At 45.5% G+C, this 17,015-nt stretch overlaps 1 protein-coding gene across 1 annotated transcript in view; it reads right to left on the minus strand.

Moving 5' to 3' along the window:
• Window positions 1-4,374: 4,374 nt before the first annotated feature.
• Window positions 4,375-17,015, minus strand: part of LOC129712997 (glutamine--fructose-6-phosphate aminotransferase [isomerizing] 1-like) — a 54,616-nt gene continuing 41,975 nt past the window's right edge. Inside the window, exons 15-19 of the mRNA XM_055661838.1 lie at window positions 14,039-14,153; window positions 12,579-12,706; window positions 10,681-10,848; window positions 6,254-6,415; window positions 4,375-4,839 (exon numbers count right to left, since the gene is read on the minus strand). Coding sequence (XP_055517813.1) covers window positions 4,786-4,839; window positions 6,254-6,415; window positions 10,681-10,848; window positions 12,579-12,706; window positions 14,039-14,153 — 627 coding nt within the window. The 3' untranslated portion in view covers window positions 4,375-4,785. The remainder of the gene's footprint in view (window positions 4,840-6,253; window positions 6,416-10,680; window positions 10,849-12,578; window positions 12,707-14,038; window positions 14,154-17,015) is intronic.

The raw sequence follows: 17,015 nt of genomic DNA on the forward strand, positions 1-17,015 counted from the left end.
TTCCACCAGTGCAGTGGTGCTGAAGGTAAAACACCTTGGAAACGACTCCCAAAACTGGGAATCGCAACACAGCACAAATCTAAGTAAATCCCGTTGCATGTTTGAGCAGATTACTCTAAATGATACAGTACTTCTTTGAAACCAAAAGTTGTGGATTCATTATTTTTTGATAACTATCATTAAACAAGTCAAGTCAGGAGAGTATATTGTCATGTGTCCCAGATAGGACAATGAAATTCTTGTTTGCTGCAACACAACATTGTAAGCAAAAATACAGTTCATAAATTGTGGTAAAAATGTCAATCATATGTCTTCCAACTGAACTAATGCAGCACGGTGGCGCAGCGGTAGAGTTGCTGCCTTACAGTGCCAGAGATACGGGTTTGATCCTGTCTGTACGGGATTTGTTCTCCCTGGGACCACGTGGGTTTTCTCTGGGTGCTCCGGTTTCCTCCCACATTCCAAAGATATACAGACTTAAAGGTCAATTGGCTTCTGTGAAATTGTAAATTGTCCCAAGCGTGTAGGATTGTGCTAGTGTACATGGATCGCTGGTCGGCACAGGCTTGGTGGGCCGAAGGGCTCGTTTCTGCACTGTATCTCTAAAGTCTAAAATCAGAACATGGAAAGAAAGGAAATAAGCTAAGCAGGATGCAATTTAGCCCATCACCACTGCTCTGCCACTCAATAAGATTATGTCTGATCTTTACCTCAGTGTTATTTCTTTCCATTCCTCCACTATTTCTTGTCTCACTATGTCTCAGTGCTTTCAAGACAGAGCTAGATAGAACTCTTAAAAATAGCGGAGTCAGGGGATATGGGGAGAAGGCAGGAACGGGGAACTGATTGGGGATGATCAGCCCCTACTGTCTATTGTCTTGAAGGTTGTTGCTGTGTTTTGCTTCAGTTCCCATCGTCACTTCCTGCCGATTATGTCTTGTAAATATGGAGACACGGGAGGACCTTGTAATCGCAGGAGAGTGGAGAGTGCCAACCACAACAAAGGGTTTTGAAAAGATTTAAGGCAAGCTAAGGTGAAAAAGAAATACTGATCTTTCCTTGGTAATAAATCCCTGCCATTGTATATGTATTTGAGTAGAGTTGGAACAGCAAGCTTTGTGAACATTGTCAGGACAGTTCATTTTGGCACAGTTATGGCTATTACACAATATGATTCCAGGGAATTGTAATCATCTCAGCACTGGGGGAGCTTGCGTTTCCTCTCATTATGTAGTCATTGCCTGTGGCTTGGCTACTGTCTCAAGCTGACCCAGGTCGTTCTGCAGTTCGGGAGTCTTGAACCCCCCAAATCCCCTTTCTTCACAGACTGCCGGCTTCCAGCTTGTGATTCTACCCCCACTGAGACTCCCCTCCAGCTGCAAACTTATATTACTCAGCAGCGATCCTGCCCAAACTCTTGAGCTCAGCTCTTTGGCATCTCAGCCGACCCAGCACCCTCTCAACTGTGAACTGATGACATTCCTCAATATCACTGTTCTTGCTGCATTGGTTCCTGATCCCTCAAAAAACCCCAAATATTCAAATTCTTATCCTTGCGATTAAGTATCTCAATAAATTTGGCTCTTCCGATCTCCGTAACCTCACCATCACAACATTCTTCTCTGGTGTTATGAGGTTGGACTGTCCTCCTTAGAACGAAGGAGGATTAAGGGCGGTTTAGAGGCTTCTGGCAATGATTAAAAACAGGGCATGACTACAAGTACAAATATGTAATAATATTGAAGAACTGAATGGAAGCTGATGATACACCAGTTTCCACAGAGTTGTAGGGACCTGAACACTTGCACTGAGAAGGGTGGGAGCTGAGGCTGTATGTAATTTACAATGGACAAGGCCAATTATTTGATGATCAAGAACTTAGACATACAAATCCACGTTCCCAACAATGCAGCCTACTGGTCTGCCAACAATTATGATCAGAATCTGAAGAAGAGTCAAGACCCATCATTCACCTTGTAACCTAGCCCTCCTCCTAGACATGTATGGGTCAGTTTCCAAGCTGTAAGAGCTATCCCACAGATTAGTCAAGTACAATGCAATACAATAATACTTTATTAGCCAAGTGTGTTTCGCAACATACGAGGAATTTCATTTGCCAAGTCAGTCAGACAAATAAAAAGCAACAGAACACACAACATACATTTTAACATAAAGATCCACCTCAGTGACTCCTCCACATTCCTCACTGTGATGGGAGGAGAAAAAAAGTTCAATCTCTTCCCTTCTTTGTTCTCCAGGGGTCGGGGGCCTCGAGTCTACGTAGACGGGACAATCTTGACTCTCGTAGCTGGCGATGTTCGGACAGCTCCTGCATCGGGGGGGATCTCAGCTCCCTCACGCCGGCTCGGGGCTTGCGAACGTTCGTGTGGCTTCCGGAGCTCCCAACTCTGTCTCTCCCAAGACGGCAAGCCCTTGATGGTAGACCTTCTTCCGACAGATTATGGCATGGGGGTTGGGGAAAGCTGGAAGCAGGGAGGGGAATGACAAAGCCTGGTGAGCAATAGGTGGATACAGGTGATTGTTTTTTGGATAGGTTGATCAAAAACCAGAAATGAAAAGGTAAAAGGTGTGAATGTAAAATGTGAAGCCAGAGGAAGGAATATGGGTGGGTGGGGGGGAGAGAAATGGGTGAGAGTTGAATGGGACATGGGGAAGAGAAGGGAGAAGGGAAAGGGAAAAAAAGGAGGTTGTTTGTAGGTGACCCTACAGAGAGCCAACTAACCTTCAAACCCACGTGTCTTTGTGACTTGGGAGAAAACCGGAGCATCCAGAGGAAACCCACGCAGTCACGGGGAGAACGTGCAAACTCCGCACAGGCAGCATCCAGGGAAAGGATCGAGCCCGGGTCGCTGACGCTGTGAGGCAGCAGCTCTACCAGCTGTGCCACCGTATATTTAATGTGAACCTGGTTAAGAATTCTTGGCATTACATAGTTAGCGTGTACACTGTAGTCAAACTAGATGCCACTGAATAACTTCAAGCTTCAGGTGGTATAAAAAGAAAAACAAGACAGCATTTGTTGACAAAAAATATTCAGTTTAATTGAGTTTACAAAGTTAATATAGGGGAGAGCGAGAGAGTAACAGGGTGGGCTAGATGGTGTGGGGGGAGGGGGCAGGGAACCCGAATACCTATGTCTTTTACAATATCCTTATGAAGATCCATGCAATACAACTTGAGAGTAATTCGTACCGACAGTTCCTGTTGGTGAACAGGGTAGAGCTGGGAGATTTTTTAATTTAAATGAGGTGTACAAAGGATAAAACGCATCCAAAATGAGCAAAAGGTTTTTAATAAAATCTGCCCTGATGTCCTCGAGTTTTTTTCTGGAGTTTCCAAGGTCCTTCCTGAAAAGTGATTTTAAGTCCAAACGGAGAATCTGGGAGAAAGTGGCTTTGTGCAGATTTAGCTGGCACTTTGAGGCAGAGCTTACACCAGGAATTGATACAGTCACACCACAAGGGCGTACATTACAGCCGTCCTAGTCCTGCTGCTCTCAGGCAGCAAATTCAGTTATTCCCAATGACCAAAATCCTTGAAATAGTTGCCTTAACTGCTGGAGGGGGGGGGAAAGAGATTGACGGAAGTACGTTGGGGAGGAAACGGATTGTCCCACTCTCTGTACAAGATACATGAGGCAGTGGCAGGGAAAAAGACAATCGCAGTACAGTTGTACCAACATAGGCCACAAGTGAACACACTGGAGGGAGTTCAAAAATACAAAAGACAATTGCAGCCGAGGCCCGACCCAAATTATAATTTTGCAGAAATTGCAGATTCCCAAAGTTGTGGTCAGGGTGACAACTGTAGATCCACTCACCCTCTCATACATTTGAGAGGGAGCGGCAGAGAGAGAGCGAGAGAGAGAGAGAGAGAGAGAGAGAGAGAGGCAGAGACAGAGAGGCAGAGAGAGAGAGGCAGAGAGAGAGAGGCAGAGAGAGAGAGGCAGAGAGAGAGGCAGAGAGAGAGAGCAGAGAGAGAGGCAGAGAGAGAGGCAGACAGAGAGGCAGACAGAGAGAGACAGACAGAGAGGCAGACAGAGAGAGAGACAGAGAGGGGAGAGAGAGGGAGACAGACAGAGAGAGAGAGAGAGAGAGGCAGACAGAGAGAGAGAGGCAGAGAGAGAGAGAGAGAGAGAGAGAGAGAGAGAGAGAGAGAGAGAGAGAGAGAGAGAGAGAGAGAGAGAGAGAGAGAGAGAGAGACAGAGAGAGAGACAGAGAGAGAGGCAGAGAGAGAGAGAGAGAGAGAGAGAGAGAGAGAGAGAGAGAGAGAGAGGCAGAGAGAGAGAGAGAGAGAGAGAGAGAGGCAGAGAGAGAGAGAGAGAGAGAGAGAGAGAGAGAGACAGAGAGACAGAGAGACAGGGAGAGAGAGAGAGAGAGAGAGAGAGAGAGAGACAGAGAGAGAGAGAGAGAAAGAGAGACAGAGAGAGAGACAGAGAGAGAAACAGCTGGGCATGATGCAGAGGGAATGCACCTACCAGTGAGGGTCTCAGTGAGGTTTGCCCCAGAGTTTGTTTCTACCAAGTGTTGGGACCACACCTCCAGCCCACATGCGCGATTGAGTGATGGCCCAAATAATGTTTAACATGGTAAATCCACGTGCTTCCTTGAACAAGGTATTGCGTTATCTAATGGTCCCAATGAAGAGTGGGACTTGCATGCTTGACTTTACACTGTTCCGCCACCACCACCACCCGCTTCGTAGATGAGGAGAGCTCCCAGAAAGCTGCCGGTTGGTCTCCGTCCCCGCGATAGGCGTGGCGCCTCACATGGCCACGTAATCGGCCTCGATCTTCCTCAACCTCTTGTTGTCGTCCACCTTGAGTTGCATTGTCCACCAGGGGGCGTGGGCGAGATAGATCGTCCAGAGAAGAGCGCGCGAGGAGGTCGTCACAAAAAGAAAAAACAGAACGTAAGCTACTGCACTCAGCTGCCTGGGGGTACGGGGTGATTGGTGGCTAGCACAGACTGGGTGGGCCGAAGGGCCCGTTTTCACGCTCACCCACAAAGTCTAAATTAAGTTTTACACTGTATCTGGACACTCATGATAATATTAAACAAACATTAACATTGAGACACAGTGAAAAACCTGGTCTTGTGTGCTATCCAGGCATATAAAACTGTGCATGGATGCCTCAAGAGAAACAGATTGGAAGTCTTGGAAGATTGGACTATGGTGAACTTTTATAACTTTGTCGTTGCCGGAAAAGTGGCGACTCTTATATACTGCCGAAGCGAAGTCTGCTGCATGCTTTTACCGGGTCAACAGCTTCCAAACTGCCTGCCAAACCCATCACAAGAATTACGCTGTTACACAGTGTGGAAACAGGTCCTTCAGCCCAACTTGCCCACACCGGCCAACATGTCCCAGCCACACTTGTCCCCCCTGCCTGCGTTTGGCCCAAATCCCTCCAAACCTGTCCTATACATGTACCTGCCTGTTTCTTAAACATTGGGATAGTCCCTGCCTCAACTACCTCCTCTGGTAGCTTGTTCCATACACCCACCACCCTCTGTGTGAAAAAGTTACCCCTCAGATTCCTATTAAATCCTTACCCCTTCATCTTAAACATATATCCTCTGGTCCTCGATTCCCCTACTCTGGGAAAGAGACTCTGTGCATCTACCCAATCTATTCCTCTCATGATTTATACACCTCTATAAGATCATCCCTCATCCTCATGCGCTCCAAGGAATAGGGTCCCAGCCCACACAATCTCTCAAACATAGCTCAGACCTGGCACTTTTCTCATAAATATTCTCTGTACCTTTGTGAAGAAGGGTCTCGATCCGAAACATCGCCCATTCCTTCTCTCCTGAGATGCTGCCTGTCCCGCTGAGTTACTCCAGCATTTTGTGTCTCCCTTCTATGTACCCTTTCCAGCTTGACAACATCTTTCAATAGACAATAGGTGCAGGAGTAGGCCATTTGGCCCCTCGAGCCAGCACCGCCATTCAATGTGATCATGGCTGATCATCCCCAATCAGTACCCCGTTCCTGCCTTCTCCTCATAGCCCCTGACTCCGCTATTTTTAAGAGCCCTATCTAGCTCTCTCTTGAAAGCATCCCGAGAACCCGCCTCCACCGCCCTCCGAGGCAGAGACTTCCACAACTTTCCTATAAGATGGTGCCCAGAGCTGAACACAATACTCTAATATGGCCTCTCCAATGTCTTATACAAGTACAACATGACCTCCTATCTTCCATTGTTATAAGCACAGTGTTTACTCACATCGTAGCCCCGAAGGACGGCGAGATGGAACGCCAGGAGCTGAAGGGGGATGACGCTGAGGATTCCCTGCAGGCAGTCGACTGTGTGGGGAACCTGGATGGCTCGGTAGGCGTTCTTCATAGTCTCCTCATCGTCCTTGCCACAGATCAGGATAGGCCGACCCTGCAGAACAGAAGCAGCCGGAGAACTCACCTGGTAGGTATGTTACAAAACCCACCTGAATCGTCATTGGGAATCTGCCCTCAGCCATGTCGGCGATTTTGGCGCTGTTTGGAGGGGGCGGGTTTAAAACGCGATTTTTACTAGGCTGTACTAATCGCAGATGTTCAGCCTAGTAAATCATTAACGAAAAATCGCTGCAAGACCCGGTCGCAAAAGGTATTACTAGTTTTATAGGCCTCGATAATATAGTTCTAATAGTTTTAAAATTACTGTCTCATTCCGCAACCTCTCGCAGCCCCAGGGTTTTATAAAGCAAACAATTAAAGGTATGTACCTTATTTCTACATTAAATGGGGCATATATATAACCCTGAATATCAAGTTATCTATAGCGAGGGCTTTTTATATCCCGCAGTATTTTTCTCGGCATTTGAGGGCACTAATCCAGCGCTATGTCAACGTTCTAAACCAGCGCGTTCACATGAACCCACTAGAAAGCCGATTTAAATGGGCATTTATTTACAGCAATTGAACACTAAATTCCTTCCATTTGGCCTATAAATTAATGTAAATTAGATATAAAAATCATGTTATATTGTGAATTATTTGTGAATAATCTTTGGACACTTAGGCTATTTAAAAATGTTAATCTTTCCTTAAGAAATGGGCGTTTGACTATCCAAGATCACAGCTATTTTGTTATGTCCATTGAAAATCAATAGGGAACAAGATGCTAATTTCCGAGTATGAAAATGGTCATAACTTTTTTAATACTTGAGATATGAAAGTGAATTTGGTGTCAAATTAAACTTATTGTTATGCTTTATCTGATGGGATAAATTGCAGACTTGATTTTTTTAAATCTCAAAATTTTGTAACATTGCTACACCTGGTGTCTGCACATTGAACATCAACCCCTGGACCAGCTGTACATTTCCAAATTCAACGCTGGAACTTGAGGCAGCAGAGTGGGGCAGCTGCTGCCTCACAACTCCAGAGACCCTAGTTCGATTCCGACCTTGGGTGCTGTTTGTGTGGAGTTTCGATGCTCTCACATAGGCTCGCTCCAGTTTCTCCCCACATCCCCAAGACTGCCAGGTTTGAGGGTTAAGTGGCCCTTGAACATTACCCCAAGTGTGTAGGGAGTGGATGAGCAAGTGGGATGACTTAAAACTAGCATGAACGGACGATCGATGGCCGGCGTGGACTGGCTGGGAAAAGGGCTTTTTTTTCCATGCTGTATCTGTCAATTAACTCAATCAATCAATCATTTTGCTCTCTGGTCCCAGGAGAATAAGCCCTGCTTCTAAATAATGCAAAAAAAAAAAAGATTCAGTGGAACAGGAGCAAATATATAACAGCTCGGTTCCAGAAATATTATATGAGCACGAGAATGGAACAAAGATTTGTAAATATATATATATAGTCGCAGAGAGATACAGCATGGGAACAGGCCCTTCAGCCCAACAAAGCCGTACTGACCATCAATCACCCGCTTAAACTAATTCCACATTAATCAATTTTTTTTACTTCCTCCGTTCTCATCAACTTTAGTTTGTACCTACAGCACTGCACGGAAACAGTTTAGATACACCAGGTCCGCGCCGACCAATGATCCCCGCACACTAACGCTATCCTACACACACTAGGGACAATTTTTACATTTACCAAGCCAATTTACCTACATATCTGTACGTCTTTGGAGTGTGGGAGGAAACTGAAGATCTCGGAGAAATCCCACGCAGGTCACAGGGAGAACGTACAAACTCTGTACAGACAGCACCCGTAGTCGGGATCGAACCTAGGTACAGTGTGGAAACATGCCCTTCGGCCCATCGAGTCCATGCCGACTGACAATCAGCCATTCACTAGCGCTACCCTATTCACTAGGGACAATTTACAATCTTTACCGCAACTAATTAATCTAGAAACCTGTACATCTTTGGAGTGTGGGAGGGAACCAGAGTTCCTGGGGAAAACCCACGTGGACGCATGGAGAAGGTGCCATCTCCATACAGACAACACCCACAGTCAGGATCGAACCGGGTCTCTGGGACTGAGGCAGGGGCTCTACTGCTGCACCACTGTGTTGCCCTCAGAAATGGGGCAGGGAGTCCCATTGCTTCTCTGTCTCAAGTGATTCCCACCCGCTCTTGAGGCACACACAGTTAAAGGGCTGTCCCACTTTCACAACCTAATTCATGACCTCTGCCGAGTTTGCCCTTGACTCATACTCGCAGCATGGTCGTCACGAGGTCGTGGGTAGGTCGTAGCAGGCCGTGAGGCTAGTCGTAGGTACTCGTGGCATCAAGTAGGTCGGGGCGTTTTTCTAGCCTGATGAAAAATGTCCACGAGTAAAAATGGTCGTGAATTAGATCGTGAAAGTGGGACAGGCCCTTTAGCAGCAGCTTGACCATTGATCAGGCCGACTCTTTACTCTTGCATAGCAAGTCTCTCGCAGGGGAGAACCAACACACCTGCTAGTCCTTCCCACTCATTGTTCACCTACAAATGAAAAAGATCTGAACTTGTCACATTTACGTGGTACAACTTTCCTCACATTTGGAATATTGTGTTTAGTTTTGGTCATCCTGCTGTGGGGAGAATGCTGATAAACTGGAAAGTGTGCAGGGAAGATTTACGAGGATGTTGCCAGGACTTGAGGGTCTTAGCTGAAAGCTAGTTTAGTTTATAATTGTCACGTGTACTGAGGTACAGTGAAAAGCATTTTTGTTGCGTGCTATCCATGTGGGTTGTGCAGGCTAGGACTTTATTCCTTGGAGCACAGGATGAGGGGTGATCTTAGATCATGAGGGGAATAGATATCGTAAATGCACAGTCTTATACCCAATCAAGAACCAGGGGATACAGGGTTGTGATGAGAGGGGAAAGATTTAATAGGAACCTGAGGGTCAACTCTTTCCAAACAGGTGGGTATATGGAACGAGCTGCCAGAGGAGGTAGTTGTGCCAGGTACAATGACAACATTGAAAGGACATGCGGACAGTTATACAGATAGGAAAGGTTTAGAGGGGAATAGGTGAAAGATGGACGTGGGGCTAGTGTAGATGGGGCATCTTGGTCTACATGGACAAGATGGGCCGAAGGGCCTGTTTCGATGCTGTACGACTCAAGCAGCACTCTTCAGATGTAGAAAGTTTCTTCCAACGTTTAAACACAGTCACACACAAACCAGTTTTTCTTAAGTAAACTAAAGGCAAAGATTGCAAATTCCTAGACAGCTACAGTCATCAAAGCTCCCTCTGAGTCTCAGAGCTTCCTTTCTTCAAGCTGGCAGGCAGGCAGAGCCGTGTAGCAGCCAAGGCAAACAGAACCATTTCTAAAACCCTTGCAGCATGAAGGCCAGCTTTACCCAGAGCAGCAACACCCTACACATTTCACAGGAGTTCCGCAGCCAAAGTGCCACCCCAGTGCCACCGGCTGAGACTCAAATAACACAGAGTGGTCAAGGGCTGGAAGAGAACAGTTAACCTGCATTAGTTGCAATTTTAAAATAGTAAGAGTGAATCCGAAATGCTCGGAGTCACACGCGAATGGAAAAAGCCCTTAGTCATGTGGAAACAAGGGACTGCAGATACTGGTTAATACACACATGAGGACACAAGGTGCTGGAGTAACTCAGCAGGTCAGGCATCATCTCTGGAGAACACTGACAGGTGACAGCTTCAGACCTGAAATGTCACCTATCCACGTTCCCCAGAGATGATGCCTGACTTGCTGAGTTGTTCCAGCACTATGTATCCTTTCAGCCCTTTATCACGACAACTGACCATCAAGTAGCCATCTCTACCAGAAACAGGGAACTGCAGGTGCTGCTTTACAAAAAAAAAGCAGAGTGCTGGAGTGACTCAGCAGGTCAAGCGGAATCTGAGGAGAACATGGATGGGTGACGTTTCGGGTCAGGACTATTCTTCAGTCTGAAAATAGGTCCCAGCCCAAAACATCACCTATCGATGTTCTCCTGAGATGCTGCCTGACCCACTGAGTTACTCCAGTACCCTGCCTTCTCCCATCTCTACTGGTCTTATTTCCAAACCCGTGGCCACCTATGCTTTGGTGATTTAAGTGCTCGGATCTCAGAAACCTCCAGGCACGTCTGATTTAACCACTCTTTCAGTTATTAATTTTGCTTGACAGAGACATCGGGTGGGTTGAAGGTGTCGAGGACTGCTAGCATGGCCCTGTCGGGCCGAACGGCCTCCCGTTGGTGACAGCGAAGAACGGGCTCCCGCAGTGCCGCATTACCTGGCGAGCCACCACCTGCTGCAATGCGTTCTGACACTTGGCATAGATGAGGTCCTGCATGACGATCATGATGATGGGCATCCGGTGATCGACCAGCGCCAGGGCGCCATGCTTCAACTCCCCCGCCAGGATCCCTTCCGAGTGCATGAAGGTGATTTCCTTAATTTTCTGCAAACAGCATTTCAAAAGATGCAAAGGTCAAATCCAGTGCGATAGCAGAGATATTCTAAGATGGTGAATGCAAAGTCCTTCACTTATGGAACAGCATCCTTCTTCCCATCAGAACTGCCCACTCCATCCACTCCTTTAAGTCTAGACTGAAAATTTATTTCTACTCTCAAGTCTTTCTTGAGGTCCTCTGAGAGAGCGCTGTATGTATGTATGTATGTATTGTTGATCTATCTATGTATCACGTTAGTACCTGCACCGATGTAAAGCACTTTGGTCAACGAGAGTTGTTTTTAAATGTGCTATAGAAATAAAATTGACTTGACTTGACTTCACCTGGTGCGCAGACATAATTTTAATCAATGAGTAGGAAGGAACTGCAGATGCTGATCTAAACCCCGTTCATTTCTCTCCAGAGATGTCAACAAAATAGAGAGAGTACAGAGGAGATTTACTAGAATGTTGCCCGGGTTTCAGCAACTAAGTTACAGAGAAAGGTTGAACAAGTTAGGGCTTTATTCTTTGGAGCGCAGAAGGTTAAGGGGGGACTTGATAGAGGTCTTTAAAATGATGAGAGGGATATTACAGAGTTGACGTGGAAAAGCTTTCCCCACTGAGAGTAGGGAAGATTCATACAAGGGGACATGACTTGAGAATTAAGGGACTGAAGTTTACGGGTAACATGAGGGGGAACTTCTTTACTCAGAGAGTGGTAGCTGTGTGGAATGAGCTTCCAGTGAAGGTCTCTAGGGGATCGTTTTTAGAAATTTACAAAATTCTTAAGGGGTTGGATAGTTAGATGGGATGGGATTGTTCCCGATGAGGGTTATGGTCCAGGAGTGCAGGTATATGGGAGGATAGGGGAGATTATGTGTTCGGCAAAACCTAGAAGGGAAGATGGCCTTTTTCACACAGCTGTAATGGTGAATATGGTTATATTCTTATATTATATGAGAGTGCTGCCTGTCCTGGCTGAGTTTACTCCGGCATTTTGTGTCTTCCTTAATCAACGAGTTGCCTGCGACAAACAACGGCATTGAAATAATTTGGGAATCGGCAGCTGGAGTATTGACTGAGATCGGTATGAACATTGAGTTCTCCAATTATCGGTAACTACATAACCTTACCCCACTCCCTTCTTTCCCCCATTTACCCCCCTTCTTCTCCTCCCCCCACCCGTGGCCCATCTGGACGTACCTATTTCTCCCCCCCCCCCCCCCCCCTTTTCCCTTCCACCTCCATTCCTTCCTCCAGCTTCACAATTCGCTGCTCCTCAATCCTTTTGTCACATTCTGTCTTTTCATCTATGGTGTTTGTCCAACTACTTGCCTATCAAACCCTTCACCTGTATCCATCTATTACCAGCCAGATTGTGTCCTGCCCCTCCTCTCATCCAGCTTTCTTCCCAACCCCACACAATCAGTCTGAAGAAGGGTCCCGACTCGAAACGTCACTTATCCATGTTCTCCAGAGATGCTGCCTGACACACATGAGCTACTCTAACATTTTGTGTCTTCTTTGGTAAACCAGCATCTGCAGTTCCTTCTTCCCAGATTGACTAAGATCTATTCACATACTGCACATTGTTCTGGCCCCCACCGCGTCTTCTGACTGACTTAGCTGCAGAGATTTTTGGTGATATTGAAATTGGTAACCGTTTAGCAGATCAGTGGGAAGTAGAAGGGACTGATAAGGAAACATGATTGTCCCCTCTGGTGTGCGTTACTCACCAGCGCCCCCTCCAGGCATGTGGCATAATGGTAACCACGGCCCATGATAAGCACAGACTTCTGCTGGTACAGGTCACTGGCTAATTTCTGGATCTGCTCGTCCAAGTTTAGAACTTCCTTTATCTGGTCTAGTAGATAAACAAAAATGGTTGGGTGAGTGGTAAACGGAAACAGCTTACTCTGCCAGCAATCTGAACTCCATATTCTGAACAATGGCCGAACATTGCAAGAATTATGTTTGCATGTTGATGCAATTTACCATTAGATAAAGTCTTAAAAACTGAGAGTTGGTATGAAGACACTGATGTAAATGGAATTTCTATGACAATCGCCATTTAATGCAGTGAAATGCACAAAATCATGAGAGGAATAGATTGGGTAGGCGCCCAAAATCTCTTGCCCGGAATAGTGAAATCAAGAAACAGAGGACATAGGTTTAAGGTGAGGGGGGGCGGGGGGAGATTTAATAGGAACCTGAGGGGAAACTTTTAGACACAGAGGGTGGTGGGTGCATGGTGCGAGCTGCTGGAGGAGGTAGTTGAGTAAGATAGTATTGCAACGGTTAAGAAAAAGTTGGACAGGTACATGGATTGGTACAAGTTTACAGGGATATGGGTCAAACGTGGGCAGGTGGGACTAGTGTAGATGGGGCATGTTGGTCGGTGTGGGCAAGTTGGGCCTGAAGGGCTTGTTTCCACTCTGTACAACTCTATGACTTAAAAATGCCACAAAGTTGACATTATCAAACACCTCTTGACAGTGAACAAAACATCAAGGCAGCAAGTTGGTCAAAGAGGTAGGTTTTCAGGAGCAATAACGCAGCACATACACGGAGAATTCCATGGAGGGGATGCCCCGTGATTTGGGTGCAGGCATGGCTGCCCATGGTAGGGTAATTACATTTCGGGAAACACTGGAAGGGAGAATTGGACAAACGCAGTGATCTGGGAGAGGGACGTCTGTCGGAAAAACAAGGCCATGAGAGAGTTTGAAGACAAGAATCGTATAAAATGTGGGTAAATCACCAGGAAAACGAGCAACTATATTTAGAGTTTGTACGTTCTGCCCGTGACCTGTGTGGGTTTTCGCCAGGTGCTCTGGTTTCCTTCCATATTCTAAAGACATACAGGTTCGTAGGCTAATTGGCTTGGTAAGATTGTAAATTGTCCTGAGTTTGTGTAGGATAGTGTTAGTGTGTGGGGATTGCTGGTCGACACGGACTCGATGGGCCAAAGGGCCCATGCTGTATCGCTAAAACCTAAAAAACGAAACTACTAAACACAAGGGGAAAACATATCAGTGCATTTACTCGGAAACTACAACACAATTTTGATTACTGAGCATGAAACATGATCCCAATTGTTTGTAACACTGCCACACAGCCATACTAAACCACATCCGCTCCCGAGATATTGCCGCATGGTTATAGAGAGGTGGATAGTCTTTCTGGCTCAGGTTACCTGGCAGAGACTGGAGCCCCTGAATGATCTCCTTCCGCCTTTTCTGCATGGATATCCGGTCTTCTGACATCATGAGGGCAAACATTATCAGGGCCACAAACTGGCTGCTGTAGACCTGCGGAGGGGATGAGCAAAATCAGGAAGCTGACAATGATTTAGCTCCCCGTGCTTTGCGGCACGGTGGCGCAGCGGTAGAGCTACTGCCTTACAGCGTCCAAGTCCCGGGTTCAATCCCGACTATGGGTGCTGTCTGTACGGAGTTTGTATGTTCTCCCAGTGACTTGTGTTGCTTTTCTCAGAGATCTTTGGTTTCCTCCCACACTCCAAAGACGTACAGGTTTGTAGGTTAATTGGCTTGGTTATGTATGTAAAATTGTCCCTGGAGTGTGTAGGGCAATGTTAATGTGCGGGGATCACTGGACGGTGTGGACTCGGTGGGCCGAAGGGCCTGTTTCTGCACTGTATCTCTAAACTCAAGTAAACTCACCCTGGCCCGAGGCCAGAGTTTACCAGGGAAGACACACACTGACTAGGCCAAAGCCGAGGCAATTTACAGCAGTAAATCACATCCATCATGGTTCTATAAAATCCTCCATCTGGTTAAAGCATTTGCCACATAAAACAGTAAAAACTCTCGCCATTATACGGTGTGTAATTAAATCCTGTTGAACTGCAAGGGAGGCTGCCTTCATTCCTTCGAGATGAGTTCCACCAGAAGTTTCAAATGCACGGCAACGCTTCAGAACCCTTACAACATGCACTAACAAAGCGGAATGTATTTAACGCGCTTCTGAATCGTGAGAATTCAGGAACTGGAAACTGGGGAAAATAAACAAAGAAAACTTGTGGACGGCATTCTGCCCGTCTCATTGGAAATCTACAGTAATTTGGCAAATTGCTGAGCAAGGTTCCAGTTCCACTATTGTTTGTGCACAAGCACTGAAAATTCCCCCAAAATATTAGCTAGGTTTAATTGAAGTTGTTGCAAACATGTTCGCAGAATAAAGAATGGTGACCAATTCATGGTTGCTCTACCCTTTGGCTTTGAATCCACTGGGCAGGGAATATTTTCCCTGAGAATATTTTCCCAGTCGTTTTCCTGGCAGCTCTGTACACCAAGTACCACCAAGCCACAAAGGTCAGGGTGTAATTGGGTAAGCATTCCAGAACATGGCCCAACTGGTTTTCTTCAGGGGTTTGTGGATTTACTGGGGAGACTAAATCCATCAGGTCTGTTTGGGGAAGAAACTATTAAACGGAGAGGAATTGGGAGTAAATGTTGAGAAGATTTTGAAGGTCATAACAGGATGGATGGTAGAACCTTGGAGACCACAATAACCATCTGAAGAAGGGTCTCGACCTGAAACCTCACCCATTCCTTCTCTCCAGGAATTCAGCCGTCATCTTCTTAAATATATTTAACCAGGAAGCGAGCGGGCAAGATCATCTCTGACCCCTCTCACCCTGGCCACAAACTCTTTGAATCACTTCCCTCTGGAAGGTGACTCCGGACTGTCAAAGCTGCCACAGCCAGACATAAAAACAGTTTTTATCCATGAGTAGTTGCTCTACTCAACAGCCATAAATCTGTAGCCTCCCTTTGATCTGGTATTTTGTTGATCAATGGTGTTTTATCATTAATGTCTTATTATTATTAATGTTTAGTGTTTTCCGAGTCATTCAAACCTGTCACTGTGTGTCATGTTGTTACTTGTGGGCGGAGCACCAAGGCAAATTCTTTGTATGTGAATACTTGGCCAATAAACTTACTTACTTACTTAACAATTTGGCTTTATCCTCGGTAAAGATTTTTTTCCTAACCTTATTCCCAAATCTCTTGTGCTGTAGCCAGGGACTCTAAACATTGTTCTGGGCTCTTTCTCCCAAAGCCAGGGAAAGTATTCTCCATGTCACCAGCCCGTCTAGTCACCTCAGAATTTTATAAACATCAGTTAAATCTCTTCTCAATTCTTCTACAAAATACCTTCTCATTCTTCCAAAGAATTCCCAAATTAATTCTTGGCCTCGTGTATGTATGTTACAAAACCTACCTGAATCGTCATTGGGAATCTGCCCTCAGCCAGGTCCGCGATTTTGGCGCTGTTTGGAGGGGGCGGGTTTAAAACGCGATTTTTACTAGGCTGTACTAATCGCAGATGTTCAGCCTAGTAAATCATTAACGAAAAATCGCTGCAAGACCCGGTCGCAAAAGGTATTATTAGTTTTATAGGCCTCGATAATATAGTTATAATAATTTAAAAATTACTATCTGATTCCGCAACCTCTCGCAGCCCCAGGGTTTTATAAAGCAAACAATTAAAGGTATGTACCTTATTTTTACATTAAATGGGGCATATATATAACCCTATATATCAAGTTATCTATAGCGAGTAGTTCATTTTGGGCTTTTTATATCCCGCAGTATTTTTCTCGGCATTTGACGGCACTAATCCAGCGCGATGTCAACATTCTAAACCAGCGCGTTCACATGAACCCACTAGAAAGCCGATTTAAATGGGCATTTATTTACAGCAATTGAACACTAAATTCCTTCCATTTGGCCTATAAATTAATGTAAATTAGATATAAAAATCATGTTATATTGTGAATTATTTGTGAATATTATTTGGACACTTAGGCTATTTAAAAATGTTAATCTTTCCTTAAGAAATGGCCTTTTGACTATCCAAGATCACAGCTTTTTTGTAATGTCCATTGAAAATCAATAGGGAACAAGATGCTAATTTCCGAGTATGAAAATGGCCATAACTTTTTTAATACTTGAGATATGAAAGTGAATTTGGTGTCAAATTAAACTTATTGTTATGCTTTATCTGATGGGATAAATTGCAGACTTGATTTTTAAAATCTCAAAATTTTGTAACATTGCTACCACATGTGTGTGCAAATAAACAGAAAGGTGGGCAGCGCAGAGGTGCAGCCAGTAAAGCTGCTGCCTCTCAGCGCCAGAGACCAA

Source organism: Leucoraja erinacea, chromosome 34, assembly GCF_028641065.1.
Source record: "Leucoraja erinacea ecotype New England chromosome 34, Leri_hhj_1, whole genome shotgun sequence".
Taxonomy (NCBI): domain Eukaryota; kingdom Metazoa; phylum Chordata; class Chondrichthyes; order Rajiformes; family Rajidae; genus Leucoraja; species Leucoraja erinaceus.